Source organism: Chiloscyllium punctatum, chromosome 22 (genome assembly GCF_047496795.1).
Source record: "Chiloscyllium punctatum isolate Juve2018m chromosome 22, sChiPun1.3, whole genome shotgun sequence".
Taxonomy (NCBI): Eukaryota; Metazoa; Chordata; class Chondrichthyes; order Orectolobiformes; family Hemiscylliidae; genus Chiloscyllium; species Chiloscyllium punctatum.
Window position 1 is genome coordinate 82,668,626 of NC_092760.1, and position 20,503 is coordinate 82,689,128.

Sequence of the window (20,503 nt, forward strand, 5' to 3'; positions counted from 1 at the left end):
CCTTACCCTAGATTTACTCTGACTAATGCACCCAACCTACATATCCCTGAACACTATGGGCAATTCATCTAACCTGCACACCTTTGGATTGTGGGAGGAAACTGGAGCACCCAGAGGAAACCCACACAGAACAGGGAGAATGTGCATTTACAGATGGTCGCCCAAGGCTGGAATCGAACCAGGGTCTCTGGTACTGTGAGGCAGCAGTGCCACCCATTATGTTGGTCTATGCTGACCAACAAATATCAAACTACACTAATCCCAATTACCTGCATTTGGTCCATAGCCTACTATGCCCTAGAATCTTAAGTGTTCATCCAGATGCTTCTTAAATATTGCCACTACCATCCTCTCAGGCATCTCGTTACATATTTCCACCACTCAAATGGGAATTTCAAATCGTGGGAATGGAGGTTAGGGCAGTTGAATGTTTCTCCTGCAGAATGTGGGAGGTAAGGGTCACTACTAGTGCCCCTGCTGACGACATCTACGGGAAGTGCACCCAACTCCAGCTCCTCGAAAACCGCATTAGGGAACTGGAGTTGGAGCTGGATGAACTTCGGATCATTCGGGAGGTGGAGGGAGTTATTGAGAGCAGTTACAGGGAGGTGGTCACTCCTAAGGTACAAGAAAAAAGCATTTGGGTTACAGTCAGAGGATGGAAAGGGAACCGGCAAGCAGTGCAGAGATTCTCTGTGGCCATTCCCCTCAACAATAAGTATACCATTTTGGATAGTATTGAGGGGGCACAGGGCTCTGGCACAGAGTCTGTCCCTCCTGCTCAGAAGGGAAGGGGGAAGAGGAGCAGAGTAGTAGTCAATGGGGACTCCATAGTTAGGGGGACAGATAGGACGTTCTGTGGGGGGTGAGAGAGACTCACGGTTGGTGTGTTGCCTCCCAGGTGCCAGGGTTCATGATGTCTCTGATCGTGTTTTTGGGATCCTTAAGGGGGACGGGGAGCAGCCCCAAGTTGTGGTCCACATAGGCACCAATGACATAGGTAGGAAGAAAGATGGGGATTTAAGGCAGAAATTCAGGGAGCTAGAATGGAAGCTTAGAGCTAGGACGAACAGAGTTGTCTCTGGTTTGTTGCCCGTGCCACATGCCAGTGAGGCAAGGCTTAGGGAGAGAGAGGAGTTGAACATGTGGCTACAGGGATGGTGCAGGAGGGAGGGTTTTGGATTCTTGGATAATTGGGGCTCTTTCTGGGGTAGGTGGGACCTCTACAAGCAGGATGGTCTTCATCTGAACCAAAGGGGCACCAATATTCGCTAAGGCTGTTGGGGTGGGTTTAAGCTAATCCAGCAGGGGAATGAGTATAGGAAAGGTTGAGAGTAGGGAGGTCCGAAATCAAGTTTCAGGGACGCAAGGTGGCACCGACAAGTAAGAAGTTGGTTTGAAGTGTGTCTACTTCAATGCCAGGAGCATCCGGAATAAGGTAGGTGAACTTGCAGCATGGGTTGGTACCTGGGACTTCGATATTGTGGCCATTTGGAGATGGATAGAGGAGGGACAGGAATGGTTGTTGCAGGTTCCAGGATTTAGATGTTTCAGTAAGAACAGAGAAGATGTTAAAAGAGGGGGAGGTGTGGCATTGTTGGTGAAGGACAGTATTACAGTTGCAGAAAGGATGTTTGGGGACTCGTCAACTGAGGTAGTATGGGCTGAGGTTAGAAACAGGAAAGGAGGGGTCACCCTGTTGGGAGTTTTCTTTAGGCCTCGAATAGTTCCAGAGATGTAGAGAAAAGGATAGCAAAGATGATTCTCGATAGGAGTGAGAGAGACAGGGTAGTTGTCATAGGGGACTTCAACTTTCCAAATATTGATTGGGAACACTATAGTACAAGTACTATAGATGGGTCAGTTTTTGTCCAGTGTGTGCAGGAGGGCTTCCTGACACAGTATGCAGAAGGTCAACATGGGGCGAAGCCACCTTAGATTTGGTACTGGGTAATGAGCCCAGCCAGGTGTTAGACTTGGAAGTAGGTGAGCACTTTGGTGATAGCGATCACAATTCTGTTATTTTTAATTTAGTGATAGAAAGGGATAGGTGTATACCACTGGGCAAGAGTCACAGCTGGGGGAAAGGCAATTACAATGCGATTAGGCAAGATTTAGGAAGCATAGGATGGGGAAGGAAACTGCAGGGGATGGGCACATTAGAAATGTGGAGCTTATTCAAGGAAAAGCTGTGTGTTCTAGATAAGTATGTACCTGCCAGGCAGGGAGGGAGCTGTAGAGCGTGGAATCTCTGGTCAAGAGGAAGAAGAAGGCTTATGTTAGGATAAGATGTGAAGGCTCATTCAGGGCGCTTGAGAGTTACAAGGTAGCCAGGAAAGACATAAAGAGAGAGCTCAGAAGAGCCAGGAGGAGACATGAGAAGTTGTTGGCGGATAGGATCAGGGTAAACCCTAAGGCTTTCTATAGGTATTTAAGGAATAAAAGAATGACGAGAGTAAGATTCGGGCCAATCAAGGATAGTAGTGGGAAGTTGTGTGTGGAGTCAGAGGAGATAGGGGAAGCACTTAATGAATATTTTTCGACAGTATTCACCCTAGAAAATGACAATGTTATTGAGGAGAATACTGAGATACAGGCTACTAGACGAGGTGGGATTGAGGTTCACAAGGAAGAAGTATTAGAAATCCTGTAGAGTGTGAAACTAGATAAGTCTCCTGGGCTGGATGGGATTTATCCTAGGATCTTCTGGAAAGCCAGGGAGGAGATTCAATAAGGTTCAATAAGGTTCCCCACAGTAGGCTATTGTACAAAATGTGGAAGAATGGGATTGTGGGAGATATAGCAGTTTGGATCAGTAACTGGCTTGCTGAAAGAAGACAGAGGGTGGTGGTTGATGGGAAATATTCATCCTGGAGTCCAGTTATTAGTGGTGTACCGCAAGGGTCAATGTTGGGTCCACTGCTGTTCATCATTTTTATAAACGACCTGGATGAGGGCGTAGAAGGTTGGGTTAGTAAATTTGCAGACGAGTTGTGGATAGTGACGAAGGATGTTGTAGGTTACAGAGAGACATAGATAAGCTGCAGAGCTGGGCTGAGAGGTGGCAAATGGAGTTTAATGCAGACAAGTGTGAGGTGATTCACTTTGGTCGGAGTAAACGGAATGCAAAGTACTGGGCTAATGGTAAGATTCTTGGTAGTATAGATGAGCAGAGAGATCTCGGTGTCCAGGTACATAGATCCTTGAAAGTTGCCACCCAGGTTGACAGGGTTGTTAAGAAGGCATACAGTGTTTTAGCTTTTATTAATAGAGGGATCGAGTTCCAGAACCATGAGGTTATGCTACAGCTGTACAAAACTCTGGTGCGGCTGCACTTGGAGTATTGTGTACAGTTCTGGTCACCGCATTATAAGAAGGATGTGGAAGCTTTGGAAAGGGTGCAGAGGAGATTTACTAGGATGTTGCCTGGTATGGAGGGAAGGTCTTACGAGGAAAGGCTGAGGGACTTGAGGCTGTTTTTGTTAGAGAGAAGAAGGTTGAGAGGTGAATTAATAGAGACATAAAAGATAATCAGAGGGTTAGATAGGGTGGACAGGGAGAGCCTTTTACCAAGTATGGTGACAGCGAGCATGAGGGGCATAGCTTTAAATTGAGGGGTGATAGATATAGGACAGATGTCAGAGGTAGTTCCTTTACTCAGAGTAGTAAGGGTATGGAATGCTTTGCCTGCAATGGTAATAGATTTGCCAACTTTAAGTACATTTAAGTCGTTATTGGACAAGCATATGGACATACCTGGAAAAGTGTAGGTTAGATGGGCTTGAGGTTGGTATGACAGGTGAGTGCAACATCGAGGGCCGAAGGCCCTGTACTGCGCTATAATGCTCTATGTTCTAATCCACTTAATCCTCACCTTAAACTTATGCCTTCTGGTTTTAGACATGCCTGCCATGGGGAAAAGATTCTCACAATCTACCCTATTTATGAATATCAAATTTGCATACCTCAGTCAGATCCCAACCCCCAGCCTCCTCTGCTTCAAGGAAAACAAACCCAGCCTATCCACTTGCTCCACATATTTGAGGCTCATCATCCCAGGCAACATCCTGGTGAATTTCCTCTGCACATTCTCCAGTGTAATTATGCCCTTCTGATAGTGTGGCAACCAGAACTGTACACAGTATTCCATCCGTGGACTAGCCAATATTTTATAAAGATGTAAAAAGACTTCCTTGCTCCCATATTCTATGCCCTGGCTAATGAAGCTATGCATACACTGCATATGCCTTCTTCCCTACCCTGCCTACCTGTGCTGAAACTTTCAGGGACTTATGGACCTGTACACCAAGGTCCCTTTGTTGCTCAGCATTTACTGAGGAACCTACCTTTTGCTCTATGTATCCTTTCTTTATTAGACCTTCCAAAATGCAACACCTCACATTTATCAGGATTAAATTCTATGTGCTATTGGTCTGCCCAATTTGCCAGCTGATCAACTTCAAACTATAGTTTGAGATTAGCCTTCTCACGATCATAAACAGCACCAATTTTCAGGTCATCTGTAAACTGACTTTCGACATTCACATCCAACTTGTCAATGTAGATAATAAATAGCAAGGGTCCCATCACCAATTCCTATGGTACACCATTGGTCACAAGAGTCTGATCACAAAAACAAACCCTCTACCTTTACCCTTTGCTCCCTATTTGCGAGACAATTTTGGATCCAGTTTGTCAAATTCCTTTGGATCCCATAGGCTATCATGATTTTTGACCAGTCTTCCATGGAGCACCTTGTCAAAGGCCTTAGTGAAGTCCATGTAAACCACATCAACTGCACTATCCTCACCAATGTATTTAGTCAGCTCTTTGAAAATTTCAGCGAAATGAGACAGGATCTCTCTCTTTTTAACAAATCCATGTTGATTCCCTGATCAATCTCTTCCTTTCCAAGTGTTGATTTATTCTATCCCTTGGAATTTTTTCCAATAATTTCTCTATTTCTGGCACTTCATCTGTGGCTAGTGATGGATTAAATATCTCTGCCAAAGCCCCAGCAATCTCCTCCCTTGCCTCCCACGGTAGTCTAGGATAACATTCATCAGGTTCTGGGGTTTTGTGCATCTTCATGCATTTCTAAAACCTTATTAATCTGAACATGTTCTGGAACCTCAACATCCCAACTGAAATCTCTAGCAACAATGGCTTTTTCCTTTGTGAATACAGTCAGGAAATATTCATTTAAGATCTCACCCATGTCCACTGGCTCCAAGCACAGGTTGCCCCAGTGGTCTCTCACAGACCCCACTCTTTCCATGGGGGGTAATCCTCCTACGCTTAAAATAATTACGAAGCCCCTAAATCCTATCTGCCAAATACATTTTGTGGTCCTTCTTTGCCATCCTACCTGCTTTGAAGTGAACTCTACGCATTTTATACTTCTTAAAGGCCACTCCTGTCTTTAATGCACCATGCCTAACATATGCTCCCTTCTTTTTCTTTATCAAACTCTCAACACCTCTTGACATCCAGCGTTCCATTCCCTGACCCTTCAGTCTTAGAGGCTGGTTTCTGGTTTCTCTTTACAAGAGCTCAAAATGAGATCACGACCAGAGAACTCTCTCCCATTGTGCAACAATGGGTTTCCTTAACACCACGCAAAGGTCGGTTTGACTTGGGAGTTGGTTTGACATCTTTTATTGTGCACTATGTAACCACTGCATTATTACACTCAGGATGAATCATGAACAACTTGTGGCAAAACCACTCTAAATCTACTGAACCATAACCTAAGATTGACTACAGGGAAATAATATTGTAGATAAATGTCAACTTACATTAGGTTTCTGCAGGATACCCTGAGTGAATCAGGTTTCGTCTTCATTGATCTGTGTGAGTGGGCTGGAGGAGCTGTTTTGCACTGACCTCAATTTGCCTGCCTCAAAGTGACATTAAACTGAAACGTGACAGGACTTACAACAAATATTTTCCTCCACATTTCAGCCGGATTTTCTTTTTATTTAAATCAATACATAGTGAGGTAATTATTTTCTGGGATATCTCTGCACAGTTGGAATTACTGGACTCCGACTGGTTAAGCCACTCAGCACAAACTCACACAGACAGAGGAATTAAAACAGAATGACCTTTTATAGAAACCAACAGTTCAGCACTCCCATTGGTACCAATCTGACACTTACTGCTGACTGAAATGATTTATACGTGCCGGTGTTGGACTGGGGTGGCCAAAGTTAAAAATCACACAACACCAGGTTATAGTCCAATCGGTTTATTTGGAAGCGCTAGCTTTTGGAGCGCTGCTCCTTCATCAGATGGTTCATCAGCAACCACCTGATGAAGGAACAGCACTCTGAAAGCTAGTGCTTCCAATTAAGGCAAAAGTGAGGATTGCAGATGCTGGAAATCAGAGTCTAGGTTGGAGTGGTTCTGGAAAAGCACAGCAGGTCAGCAGCATCGAGGAGCAGGAAAATCGATGTTTCAGGCAAAATCCCTTGCTCATCGATTCTCCTACTCCTCAGATGCTGCCTGACCTACAGTGCTTCCAAATAAACCTATTGGACTATAACCTGGTGTTGTGTAATTCTTATCTTCAGGTTTGGAAAGCACACTGCACTAACACTTGTGGAAAGAAGGTGTTAAACTTGACAGGCTGACTGAAAGCTTGTCCATCTCAGCTCCAATGAAAAGTCATTGAGGTACAACATCAATTTAGTTTCTCCCACTGCAGGTGTGACCTGGACCCATGGAATATTTCCACAATTCTCTGACTACATTTCAGATTTTCAGCATCTACATTTGTCATGTGGTCACTTACGTTCTGACCCTTGGCTGACCACGCAAACAGTGCGGATTTGAAATGACAAGGAACAAGTGGCTTCAGGTCCCAGATCAGAGGCACATTTACATTGCCAGACTGGTCCTACTCTTTAATAAATATAGAACCGAAGGAGCCTGGATGGTCTGGACCTGCTGAGATTTTCCAGCGTTTTCTCTTTTGGTTTCAGATTCCAGCATCTGCAGTGATTTGCTTTTATTTTGGTCTAAAACTTGGTTTGCATTGCTGCAGTTTCATCCATCCAAGTAAGTGGGGAATATTCTGCCAAATCCTTGACTTGCAGCTTGTAGATGGCGAACTAGTTTTGGAGAGTCTAGAGGTAAGTTACTCGGGGCAGGTTCGCTAGCCTCTGATCTGTTTGTATGACCAGGCCAGTTCAGTTTCTGGTCAATGGTAATTCCCAGGATATTGATTGTGGGGCATTCAGGCAAGGGACCAGATAATCAAATGGTCAAGCACAATGGGAAGGGAAGAAACTATCCAATCACAGCCATGTCAGTCATAAAAACAAGATCACACCATGGTTCTGAGGAAATTGATCCCAGGCTGAAAAATTTCGCCATGTTCTTCGTGACCTGCAACACATTATCAATGAGGATGAGCACCTTACCAAGACCTTCCCCACACCTCCACTACTTGCCTTTAAACAACCGCCAAACCTCAAACAGATCATCGTTTGTAGCAAGCTGCCCGGCTCTCAGGACAACTCCATACAACCCTGTCACGGTAGGCGCTGCAAGACGTATCAGAGTGTGGACAGAGATACCACCATTACGCGTGGGGACACCTCCCGCCTTGTACATGGCAGGTACTCATGTGACTCAGCCAACGTTGTCTATCTTATACGTTATAGGCAAGGATGCCCTGAGGCATGGTACATTGCAGGAACCGAGCAAAGGCGATGACAACAGATGAATGGGCACCGCACAACGATCAACAGACAGGAGGGTTCCCTCCCAGTTGAAGAACACTTCAGTGGTCCAGGACATTCAACCTCAGACCTTCAGGTGACCATCCTCCAAGGCAGACTTCGGGACAGGCAGCAGCAAAAAGTGGCCGAGCAGAGGCTGATAGCTAAGTTTGATACCCATAGGGAGGGCCTCAACCTGGACCTTGGGTTCATGACACATTACAGGTGACCACCATTGCACTATACACACACACACACACACACACACACACACACACGCACACACACACACACACACACACACACATATACACAGACACGCAGACACAAACACACAACCTTACTGACACACACTCCCATACTCATGCATGCACCCCCTCACAGACTTAAGACACTCTGCACTCACTACACACACACATACACTTTCCCATACTCACAACCCCCAACCCAGACACACACACATAGACAGACAAAGACACACATGCACACATATATTTTGTGGGGTGAATTTGTACTTGCAGGCTTACACTGTACTTTGCTTAAAAACTGCACGCTTTAATGTAGAACTCTGAGCTCTAAAACTGCATGAATTTATGTAAAACTCTGTTATCTCACTTTTTAGATTAGAATCAATCTAAACATCAGGTCATAGACAGAGAACACAGGGGGCTAACACTTTCAACATATTGTCTAGCTATCATCCATTGTTAACTGCTAACCTGAGAATGCAACTTTAAAAAAAACGGTTTTGTGATTTACACATGAAAGAAGTGAAACTATCATGGTATTCAAACAGATGAACGACTTAACAGACAATCAATTTTTCAATGTATAATTTCAGTTACATCACACTGTAAATTTTTGCTATAAATTCTGTGTTAGGATTGAGTCCTCCACTATCACCTCATGAAGGAGCGACACTCTGAAGCTAGTGTTCTTCCAATTAAACCTGTTGAACTATAACCTGGTGTTGTGTGATATTTAACCTTCAGAGAAATGTAAAGCTGATGGGAGGACATTACAGAGGCAACATGAACGAATGTGGTACAATGCTGGGTTCGTGGATAAATAAAATCAAAATGCTATGGATGCTGGGGTTCCGAAATAAAGAGACTGGAACTATTGAGCAAGTCTGGCAGCAGCCATAGAGTCAGAGACATGTACTGCATGGAAACAGACCCTTCGGTCCAACCCGTCCATGCCGACCAGATATCCCAACCCAATCTAGTCCCACCTGCCAGCACCCAGCCCATATCCCTCCAAACTCTTCCTATTCATATACGCATCCAAATACCACTTAAATGTTGCAATTGTACCAGCCTCCACCACATCCTCTGGCAGCTCATTCCATACACGTACCACCCTCTGCATGAAAATGTTGCCCCTTAGGGCTCTTTTATAGTTTTCCCCCTCACCCTAAGCCTATGCCCTCTAGTTCTGGACTTTGCCTATTTATCCTATCCATGCCCCTCATAATTTTGTAAACCTCTATAAGGTCACCCCTCAGCCTCCGACGCTCCAGGGAAAACTGCCCCAGCCTGTTCAACCTCTCTCTATAGCTCAGATCCTCCAACCCTGGCAACAACCTTGTAAATCTTTTCTGAACCCTTTCAACTTTCACAACATCTTTCCAAAAGGAAGGAGACCAGAACTGCACACAATATTCCAACAGTGGTCTAACCAATGTCCTGTACAGCCATAACATGACCTCCCAACTCCTGCATTCAATACTCTGACCAATAAAGAAAAGCATACCAAACACCTTCTTCACTATCCAATCTACCTGCGACTCCACTTTCAATGAGCTATGAACCTGCACTCCAAGGTCTCTTTGTTCAGCAACACTCCCTAGGACCTTACCATTAAGTGTATAAGTCCTGCTAAGATTTGCTTTCCCAAAATGCAGCACCTCGCATTTATCTGAATTAAACTCCATCTGCCACTTCTCAGCCCATTGGCCCATCTGGTCAAGATCCTGTTGTAATCTGAGGTAACCCTCTTCACTGTCCACTACACCTCCAATTTTGGTGTCATCTGCAAACTCACTAACTGTACCTCTTATGCTCACATCCAAATCGTTTATGTAAATGACAAAACGTAGAGGGCCCAGCACCGATCTTTGTGGCACTCCACTGGTCACAGGCCTCCAGTCTGAAAAACAACCCTCCACCACCATCCTCTGCCTTCTACCTTTGAGCCAGTTCTGTATCCAGGCTAGTTCTCCCTGGATTCCACGAGATCTAACCTTGCTAATCAGTCTCCCATGGGGAACCTTGTCGAACGCCTTACTGAAGTCCATATAGATCACATCTACTGCTCTGCCCTCAATCTTCTTTGTTACTTCTTCAAAAAACTCAATCAAGTTTGTGAGACATGATTTCCCACACACAAAGCCATGTTGACTATCCCGAATCAGTCCTTGCCTTTCCAAATACATGTACATTCTGTCCCTCAGGATTCCCTCCAACAACTTGCCCACCACTGAGGTCAGGCTCACCGGTCTATAGTTCCCTGGCTTGTCTTTACTGCCCTTCTTAAACAGTGACACCAAGTTGGCCAACCTCCAGTCTTCTGGCACCTCACCTGTGACTATTGATGATACAAATATCTCAGCAACAGGCCCAGCAATCACTTCTCTAGCTTCCCACAGAGTTCTCGGGTACACCTGATCAGGTCCTGGGGATTTATCCACCTTTAACTGTTTCAAGACATCCAGCACTTCCTCCTCTGTAATCTGGACATTTTGTAAGATGTCACCATCTATTTCCCCACAGTCTATATCTTACATATCCTTTTCCACAGTAAATACTGATGCAAAATATTCATTTAGTATCTCCCCCATTTTCTGTGGCTCCACACAAAGGCCACCTTACTGAACTTTGAGGGGCCCTATTCTCTCCCTAGTTACCCTTTTGTCCTTAATATCTTTGTAAAAACCCTTTGGATTCTCCTTAATTCTATTTGCCAAAGCTATCTCATGTCCCCGTTTTGCCCTCCTGATTTCCCTCTTAAGTATACTCCTACTTTCTTTATATTCTTCTAAGGATTCACTCGATCTATCCTGTCTATACCTGACATATGCTTCCTTCTTTTTCTTAACCAATCCCAAAATTTCTTTAGTCATCCAGCATTCCCTATATGTATTAGCCTTCCCTTTCACCTTAACAGGAATATACTTTCTCTGGATTCTTGTTATCTCATTTCTGAAGGCTTCCCATTTTCCAGCCGTCCCTTTACCTGCGAACATCTGCCTCTAATCAGCTTTTGAAAGTTCTTGCTAATACTGTCAAAATTGACCTTTCTCCAATTTAGAACTTCAACTTTTAAATCTGGTCTATCATTTTCCATCATTATTTTCAAACTAATAGAATTATGGTCGTTGGCCCCAAAGTGCTCTCCCACTGACACCTCAGTCACCTGCCCTGCCTTATTTCCCAAGAGTAGGTCAAGTTTTGCACCTTCTCTAGTAGGTACATCCACATACTGAATCAGAAAATTGTCTTATACACACTTAAGAAATTCCTCTCCATTTAAACCTTTAACACTATGGCAGTCCCAGTCTATGTTTGGAAAATTAAAATCTCCTACCATAACTATCCTATTATTCTTACAGATAGCTGAGATCTCCTTACAAGTTTGTTTCTCAATTTCCCTCTGACTATTAGGGGGTCTATAATACAATCCCAATAATGTGATCATCCCTTTCTTATTTCTCAGTTCCACCCAAATTAACTTCCCTGGATGTATTTCCAGGAATATCCTCCCTCAGCACAGCTGTAATGCTAGCCCTTATCAAAAATGCCACTCCCCCTCCTCTTTTGCCGCCCTTTCTATCCTTCCTGTAGCATTTGTATCCTGGAACATTAAGCTGCCAGTCCTGCCCATCTCTGAGCCATGTTTCCGTAATTGCTATGATATCCCAGTCCCATGTTCCTAACCATGCCCTGGGTTCATCTGCCATCCCTGTTAGGTCCCTTGCATTGAAATAAATGCAGTTTAATTTATTAGTCCTACCTTGTCCATGTCTGCCCTGACTGTTTGACTCACTTCTGTTCTCAGCTTCTGGATTAGTGGTGCTGGAAGAGCACAGCAGTTCAGGCAGCATCCAAGGAGCAGCTGCTGTGCTCTTCCAGCACCACTAATCCAGAATCTGGTTTCCAGCATCTGCAGTCATTGTTTTTACCTCTGTTCTCAGCTGTACCCGTCTCAGATTGATCTCTTTCCTCACTATCTCCCTGGGTCCCACCCCCCCACCTTACTAGTTTAAATCCTCCCGTGGAGTTCTAGCAAATTTCCCTGCCAGTATATTAGTCACCTTCCAATTTAGGTGCAATCTGTCCTTCTTGTACAGGTCACTTCTACGCCAAAAGAGATTCCAATGATCCAAAAATGTGAATCCTTCTCCCATACACCAGCTCCTCAGCCATGCATTCATCTGCTCTATCCTCCTATTCCTGCCCTCACTAGCTCGTAGCACTGGGAGTAATCCAGATATTACTACCCTTGAGGACCCCCTTTTTAAATTTCTGCCTAACTCTCTGTAATCTCCCTTCAGAATCTCAACCTTTTCCCTTCCTATGTCGTTGGTTCCAATGTGGACAAAGACCTCCTGCTGGCCCCTCTCCCCCGTGAGAACATTCTGCACCCTCTCTGAGACATCCTTGATCCTGGCAACAGGGAAACAACACACCATTCTGCTTTTTCTGTGCTGGCCACAGAAATGTCTGTCAGTTCCTCTGACTACAGAATCCCCTAACAAACTTGATCTCTTGGAAGCTGACGTCCCCCTCATTGCATTAGAGCCAGTCTCAATACCAGAAACTTGGCTGTTCATGCTACGTTCCCCTGAGAATCCATCACCCCCTACATTTTCCAAAACAGCATACTGTTTGAAATGGGAATAGAGTAAGAGTCAAATCTGACTATTCTTTGGATAATGAGCTGAGATAACTGACCTTTAACAGTACTGCTGAAACAACTAACTGAAATGATTTACTGAGTTCCTATAAAAAGTCAGTTTTCAGTATATACAGACTTCCAGACAGCTACTTTATTTTCCATATTGAAATTTGCAATTATTTTAACCGAGAAACACAATTCTTTGGAGACTGATTTTATCCTTTTCAAATTCTGAATTGCTTGGAAAAATTCAATAAATGTCATATTTTCTTTCACAATGCATGCTCTAAATTGAGAGCACAATGAGCTGTAAAGTTCCCAAGTAACTCCTTCTGTTTTGTCACCACAGGGACAATAACTTTTCTATTGTTGTTAGTTGGTGGGGAAAGCAATGATAAAATGACATGCATCTTCTCCAGAGCTTACCATAAAGAAAATTCCTGAGACAGACACAAGGAGTCGACTGAGTTTATCGAGAAATGGCTGGAATGGTTCTGGCTTTCCTGTAATGGGGTTCACACGCTCCTTTTTGGAATATTTTGCTTCAAACTGAGGGCGGAGTTCTTCCTGTGACAAAGGAACAACAATATCATTATGGGGGATTTTCAACAGTGCTCCATATTATGAAAGCTATTTCCTTTCTAAGTTGCAGAGATTCCATTTGTAAAACTGGAAATAAAGTTATAAAATTGGGGTGACATGAAGGCTCAGTGGTTAGCACTGCTGCCTCACAGCACCAGGGTCCCAGGTTCGATTCCATCCTCGGGTGACTGTTTGTGTGGAGCTTGTACATTCTCCCCGTGTCTGTGTGGGTTTGCTCTGGTTTCCTCCCACAGTCCGTAGATGTGCAGGTTAGGTGGATTGGCCATGCTAAATTGCCCAGTGTCCAGGGATGTGTAGGCTAGGTGAGTTAGCCATGGGAAAACACAGGGGTCTGGGCAGGGTATTCTTCGGAGCGTTGGTGTGGAACTAGATGGATTGGACGGCCTGCTATAGGATTCCATGAAGTGTGGTGAACTGTGTTAAAAGGATGCTATTACCTAGCATTGTGCTAATGCCATCAGATGGCTGCCAAAAAGAAAAGTTCCTTTAAAAGCACATCATGAACAGCACAGCATTGTTGACCTTGTCTGGATTTTCTTCAACAGGTCACTGAAACAGAGTTTTATTCATTCATTCATGGTATGTGAGCATCGCTAGCTAGGTCAGCATATCTTCCCTGTCCTTAATTTCCCTGGCGGTGGTGTGCTGCCCCCGCAGGCCTTGTGGTGTAAGTACAGCCACAGAACTGTTAGGGAAGGATTCCCAGGACTTTGATCCACTGAAAGCGAAGGGAAAGAAATATAGGTCCAGGCCAGGATGGGGCATGATTTGGAGCTTAAAGAAAGTGACGTTCCCAGGCATCTGCCTCTCTTATAAAGGTCCTGGATTTGGAAGGTGCCGTGGAGGGAGCCTTGGGGAGTTGGTGTAGAGCTTCTTGTTGATGCCACACCCTGCAGTCAGTGTGCTGGTGGCGGAGAGGAATGGATGTTGAAAGTCATGGAACAGGGTGCCTTCCTAGGGGGCTGCTCTGTCTTGAATGGTTTACGTGTTTCTGGAGTTGTACTCATCCAGACAAATGCAGACCATTCCATCGCATTGCTGACTTGTACCTTGCAATGGGTGAAAAGCCTTTGAGGATTCAGGGGTGTTACTCTTCGCTGAATTCCCAATGTCTGCCCAATTAGGTTTTGTTTTAGGCAATGGTGACTCTCGGGGTATATTTGCTTGGGAATCTAACAATGGAACTATCATGCAAGGTTATTACCCACCTAGCCTGTCCCAAACTGCTCCTGGGGCTGTGGCAGAATTTTTCAGTTTAACCTGCAGAATGGTTCAAACTTGCTGATATCCAAATTTGCTGATGACAAATACATAGGTGGCATTGTAGACAGTGTAGCTGATAGCATATATTGGCAGGGATATTGGTAGACTTGGTGAATGGGCAAAACTATGGCAGATGGATTTTAATGTAAGCAAATGTGAGGTTATCCATTTTAGACTGAAGAAGAGTCGATCAGAGTACTTTCCAGATGGGGTAAAGTTAAATACAATGGATGTCCAAAGAGACTCGGGGTGGATTCTGGTGCATAAATCTTTAAGATGCATAACTGCAGAAAGTAATCAAAAAAGCTCATGGAAAGATGGCCTTTATCTCTAGAGGGCTTCCTATCAGAAGGATGTTGTGAAACATGAAAGTTTTCAGAAAAGATTTACAAGGATGTTGACAGGGTTGGAGGATTTGGGCTATCGGGAGAGTTTGAATAGGCTGGGGCTGTTTTCCCTGGAGTGTCAGAGGCTAAGGGGTGACCTTATAGAGGTTTATAAAATCATGAGGGGCATGGACCGGGTAAATAGACAAAGTCTTTTCCCTGGGGTGGGGAGTCCAGAATTAGCAGGCAGAGGTTTAGGATGAGAGGAGAAAGATATAAAAGAGACCTAAGGGGCAACTTTTTCATGAGGGTGATACGTGTATGGAATGAGCTACCAGAGGAAGTGGTGGAGGCTAGTAAAATTGCAATATTTAAAAGGCATGTGGATGGGTATTTGAATAGGAAGGGTTTGAAGGGAAATAGGGTAGGTGCTGGCAAGTGCGACTAGGTTGGGTTGGGATATCTGCTCGGCATGGACGAGTTGGACCGAAGGGTCTGTTTCCATGCTGTACATTTCTATGACTCTATTACTGGAGTATATAGGCGCAGAGGTTATACTACACTTATACAAAAACTTAGTTAGACTCCACTAGGAGTACTGTGAGCAGTTTCTGGACAGCACACTTTGGGAAGGATATGTTGTCCTTGGAGGGATAACTATGTACGTGTACAAGATGATACTTGGACTTCAGGAGTTAAGCTATGAACAGAGATGACACAATCTAGGCCTGTTTTCTTTAGCATTTAGAAGGCTAAGGGGTAATCTATGCAAAGATGTCTAGATGCTAATAGGTGGAGACAAGGTAGATAAAGATGTACTTTCCACTGGTTGGGAGTTCTGGAATTAGGGTGCACAGTCTGAGAATTAGAGTTAGATCATTCAGAAGAGAGGTTAGGAAGCACCTCGACACAAAAAAGATAAAAGAGGTTCAAAACTCTCTTCCACAAGTGGAAGTGGGAACAAAGTCGGTTGAAAGATTTAAAATCTGAGATAGACAATTTTTTTTTGTTAAGGAAAGGCATTATGGGATATGGGTCAAAGGCAGGAATATGGATTTAGGCCACAGGTCAGTCATGAATAGTGGGACAGGCTCAAAGGGCTGAGTGGCCTCACTCTATTCCTATGTTCCTAGAACAGACTAACATTTCTATGAGACTGATGATATAGCAGAAGTTAACACTGGGGGTGGGTGGAGAGAGACATGCTGTGGAATGCTTCTTTCTTTAGCAATATTCATGTTCTATGAGGCCAAGCAAATACAAGTGGAACAGTTTCAGGAAGAAGATGGACAAAGTTTATTTCCGTTTATAAATGATCCACTTAAGGTTTAACATCATTAGGTTGAAAATTTGATTGGCCAGAACTGCCCTTGAATCTTGACTTAAATCTGGTGTCTTCAGCATCTTGCGACAGGGAGCTTACGATGAGGGCATCAGGACAGAGTGCACTTGCTCCACAAGGATGGAGCTAATCTAGCTAACATCAAATGATTGGGCCAAGTGTGTGCTGATCAGTCAGGGAACAAGGGAGGCCTATGACTGGGAATGGGTTTTCTAAAGCCAAGCCATGATCCATTACCTTTTCCAACTCCCCATTGTGTTATGACCCCTGCTGCTGTTACAACTGGACTAACCAGAACCTAGAGGAAAGTCTGGCTTGATAGATCACAGAGAAATATTTCTTTGATGTGGCAGTTTTTCACTGAAACATAGGCACACAAGACTACAGCTTCTCTTCAACAATAAAGCAGGAATCTATTACTCAAAATGAAAACAATAAGCAACCAAGCTGCCTAGATCTATCGAACATCATTTGAAATACCTTGAAACACTGGAAAAACAGAGGGATGAATTGTACTTCTTTGGCTGTGCCAGCCTAGTTGAGTTTTCTGGAGGGATTTTCTCTGTGAGACCTAGTCTTGTCACATCTTACCAAATTCACCATGTTAACAACTTACTTCATTCCTATGTCACCCCATGCGTCCAATTCTATTTCTATTCTACCACCCACAATACCCAGAACAAATTACCACTGCCAGGTTTTTTTGGAGTTGATCAGCACTCCTGACATGCTGCCATCTTTAAAAGGTCCCATAATGCACCTTGCAACACACTGGCAGTTTGCAGCTTCCTGATCTTTTTTACAGACAATGAAAACACTGACATCCTGCTTTGTGGGCAGGGACCTGGAGGTGATGGCAGAGGACCAGCAGTGGATGCCCCAGTACCAACCTGCCCACCTGGGAGGACTGTCACCGGGGTCAGTGCAGTCTGAGGTTTTTGGAGGAATGCCCAGTAATGTTGGAAAGGCAATGTCCTTCTACAGTCTGTCAGTGCACATTCATTTTGACTCTTTTTTTCCCTGCTCCTTCCCACCAAGGTTCATGCTCTATCACACTCACTGTGGCCTGCAACAGCTTCCCTCACTCACCGTCACCCACCCTAAACCCTGCCACCATTCACCCTGCATGCCCTCTGCGCTGCCCACTCATGCCTGGGACGCCTCACTGCCTGCACCAACAGTGCCATCTACTTTCGTCACCTATAATATCTGCCTTGCTCTAATTCCAAAAGAAAAACTGCCCACAATAGGGCCATAAATGCCCAGGTGGATAGAAGGCTGCCCATCCCTTCCTTCCTTCGGTGGCACGGTCGCTCAGTGGTTAGCACTGCAGCCTCACAGCGCCAGGGACCTGGGCTCGAATCCAGCCTTCGGCAACTGTCTGTGTGGACAGTTTGCGTGTCTGCGTGGGTTTCCTCTGGGTGCTCTGGTTTCCTCCCACACTCCAAAGGATGTGCAGGTCAGGTGGATTGGCCAGCCTAAATTGCCTGTACTGTCCAGGAGTGTGCAGGTTAGGTGGGTTAGCCGTGGGAAATGCAGGGTTACAAGACCGATGGTAAGTCTGGATGGGATGCTGTTCAGAGCGTCGGTGTGGACTCAGTGGGCTGAATGGCCTGCTTCCACTTTGTTAGGATTCTATTCTCTGATCCTTACCCCTTATGAGGAAACAATCTTGAGTTTGACCACCCTAAGTGGCTGACTGACCGTGTCCAATCCCCTGGACTGGTATCGGAGGCTGACCATCACTTACTGCGCCAGGACCCCCTGAGCCTCTTGACTTGACTGAGGACTACTGCCAACTATGAGAATTCTACTGGTTTTATGACAGTGAAAAATAGCTTGGCCCTACAGTAGTAGTGTGAGCCCAGTATCTCTAGCTATGGGGGCAAGGTCCAAAAAGGCAAGGAAGGGGTGCTATGAGCAATTGGGTAGGCAGAAAGTGAGTGGGCACTAAGACAGCAAGCTCAGAAATACAGCCTAGTCTGGTCATGAGCTGGGTATGTGTCTCTAAGTACAAAGTGTCTTTGCTGCAGTATTACAATGAGGTACAATGCTGATGTGCAGAAGTGCACTGTAAGTGGATAAGAGATGTGCCATGAGAGTTCTGACAATGTCAGATGCCAATGTCCATGGCTCTGGGTTGTGTGTAGCTGGTTCCCACGGAGATGTTGATGTCTGGTGTCTTACATGGATTTGGAGCAAGTCCAGAGCGGAAATCACAGGTACAAGCGCTTATTTATAGAGTCATAGAGTCATAGAGATGTACAGCATGGAAACACACCTTTCACATCCATGCTGACCACACATCCTAAATTAATCTAGTCCCATTTACCAGCACTTGGCCCATATCCCTCTAGACCCTTACTATTCACATACCCATCCAGATGCCTTTTAACTGTTGTAATTGTACCAGCCGCAACACGCATCCTCTGGCAGCTCATTCCATACACGCACAACTCTCTGTGAAAAAGTTACCACTTAGGTCCCTTTCATATCTTTCCCCTCTCACCTTAAACCTATGCCTTCTAGCTCTGGACTTCTCTATCCTTGACTATTCACCCTAGCTATGTCCCTCATGATTTTAAAAACTTCTATAAAATCACCCCTCAGCCTCCAACACTCGAGGGAAAATAGTCTAGCCTGTTCGGCTTCTGCCTATAGCTGAAAACTCCAACACAAGCAACATCCTTGTAAATCTTTTCTGAACCCTTTCAAGTTTCACAACATTTTAATCATTGGCATCTAGTTTGCTCACAGTAAATGGTACGATAGAAAGTTGCTCATTAATGGGGTAAGATCCACAGTTAATAAGGCCATTAACAAACAATGATCCATGCCCCTTAACATGGAACTGGCTACTCCCAGTGAGAATCACAAATCTACTTCCAGAACTTAGTTAAAAGTTGTTCCTTGTGTCAGATTGCCATCACTGGACTCCTCACATGGTTTCACCACATTTCTCACCATAGCCCATATAATTGGTGCTCCCATAAAATAAAATTCCATCCAAAGACGCAACTATTCTGCAACACAAGCAATTTCCAGAGTTTTAGATCCTGTATATCAGATCTTTTGGCTTGACCTAACAGTTTATCTCCTGTTTTTTTCCTGTAATCTGTAAAATCTTCTTGCAAGACTATTCATAAAGCCGAAGTCTTCGACTTGCTTGTGTTTTTTTTTTCACTAATTGCTGATTTCTAACCTATTATAAACCCGTTTGTCTACAAACGTATTTTCCATGACCAATAAGTCTTGGCATGGATTTGAAACTGGAGTTTCTGGACTCAGAGTAGGGATGATATGACTGTCCCACAAAACCTCGTGCTAAGACAGAAACTCCACCCCAGTGGGGAATTAAATTCCTATGTGACGTTCAGGAAGGCCAACTAATGTACAAGTGAAGAGTCATCACAGTCCTTTTTACATGGGCTCAAGATACCCGCCTCAGGCGACTGACTGTGTGGAGTTTGCACGTTCTCCCCGTGTCTGCGTGGGTTTCCTCCGGGTGCTCCGGTTTCCTCCCACACTCCAAAAGATGTGCAGGTCAGGTGAATTGGCCATGCTAAATTGCCCGTAGTGTGAGGTAAGGGGTAGATGTAGATGTAGGGGTATGGGTGGGTTACGCTTCGGCGGGGCGGTGTGGACTTGTTGGGCCGAAGGGCCTGTTTCCACACTGTAAGTAATCTAATCTAATCTAATCTAAGATACTTAGATAATCAACTGATACCCTTTATCTATTCATCCTTAAACTTAACTTTACAACTAGCATTATATTAAATCAACCTTTTTTCCCTATTCCATGCTTTTGCATGTTCGGAAAGTTCCTGGTGCTCAATTTGTGCTTGACATTTCATAAGCAGCATGCATTTCATTAAAGGTTTTTCAAACTTACCTCTTCCTCTTCCCAGTCTATTAGGTCCCAATCATAAGTGAGAACAGCTCGACGCCTTTTCCAGAACTCCAGGAACACTGTGGCTGTAATTATACAAATACAAGATTAGAGACTCTTATGATCTCTGCTGCTGCCATTACTGCTCAAGACCCGCGACTGAAATCCAGCTTGACAGATCATATTTTGTTTTATTTAAAGAGGTGGTCTTTCTCTGAAACATAAGCATGTCAGGTTTCAGATTTGGTTTTGACAATAAAACAGAAGTTTAATGAAGATAAAATGGAACAAATGAATCTATTTTCATATAACACTGTTTGGAAGATCTCAAAATACACAAAACTAAAACAAAATCATATCTGTCCAAACATAATTTCAAATACAAGGGGTGAGTTCCCTTCTGTATTACATCTATAGGTTTGAATTAATTGATTCTTTCAATTCATCGTCTTGA

The 20,503-nt window shown here is 44.3% G+C and overlaps 1 protein-coding gene across 5 annotated transcripts in view; it reads right to left on the reverse strand.

The window, feature by feature from the left end:
* ano3 (anoctamin 3) overlaps positions 1-20,503 on the reverse strand; it is a 573,601-nt gene that overhangs the window by 61,976 nt on the left and 491,122 nt on the right. For all 5 annotated transcript variants that reach the window (XM_072592732.1, XM_072592727.1, XM_072592730.1 and 2 more), the window contains 2 exons: positions 20,053-20,135; positions 13,053-13,193 (listed from right to left, as the gene is read on the reverse strand). In XM_072592732.1, the coding sequence (XP_072448833.1) occupies positions 13,053-13,193; positions 20,053-20,135 (224 nt within the window). The remainder of the gene's footprint in view (positions 1-13,052; positions 13,194-20,052; positions 20,136-20,503) is intronic.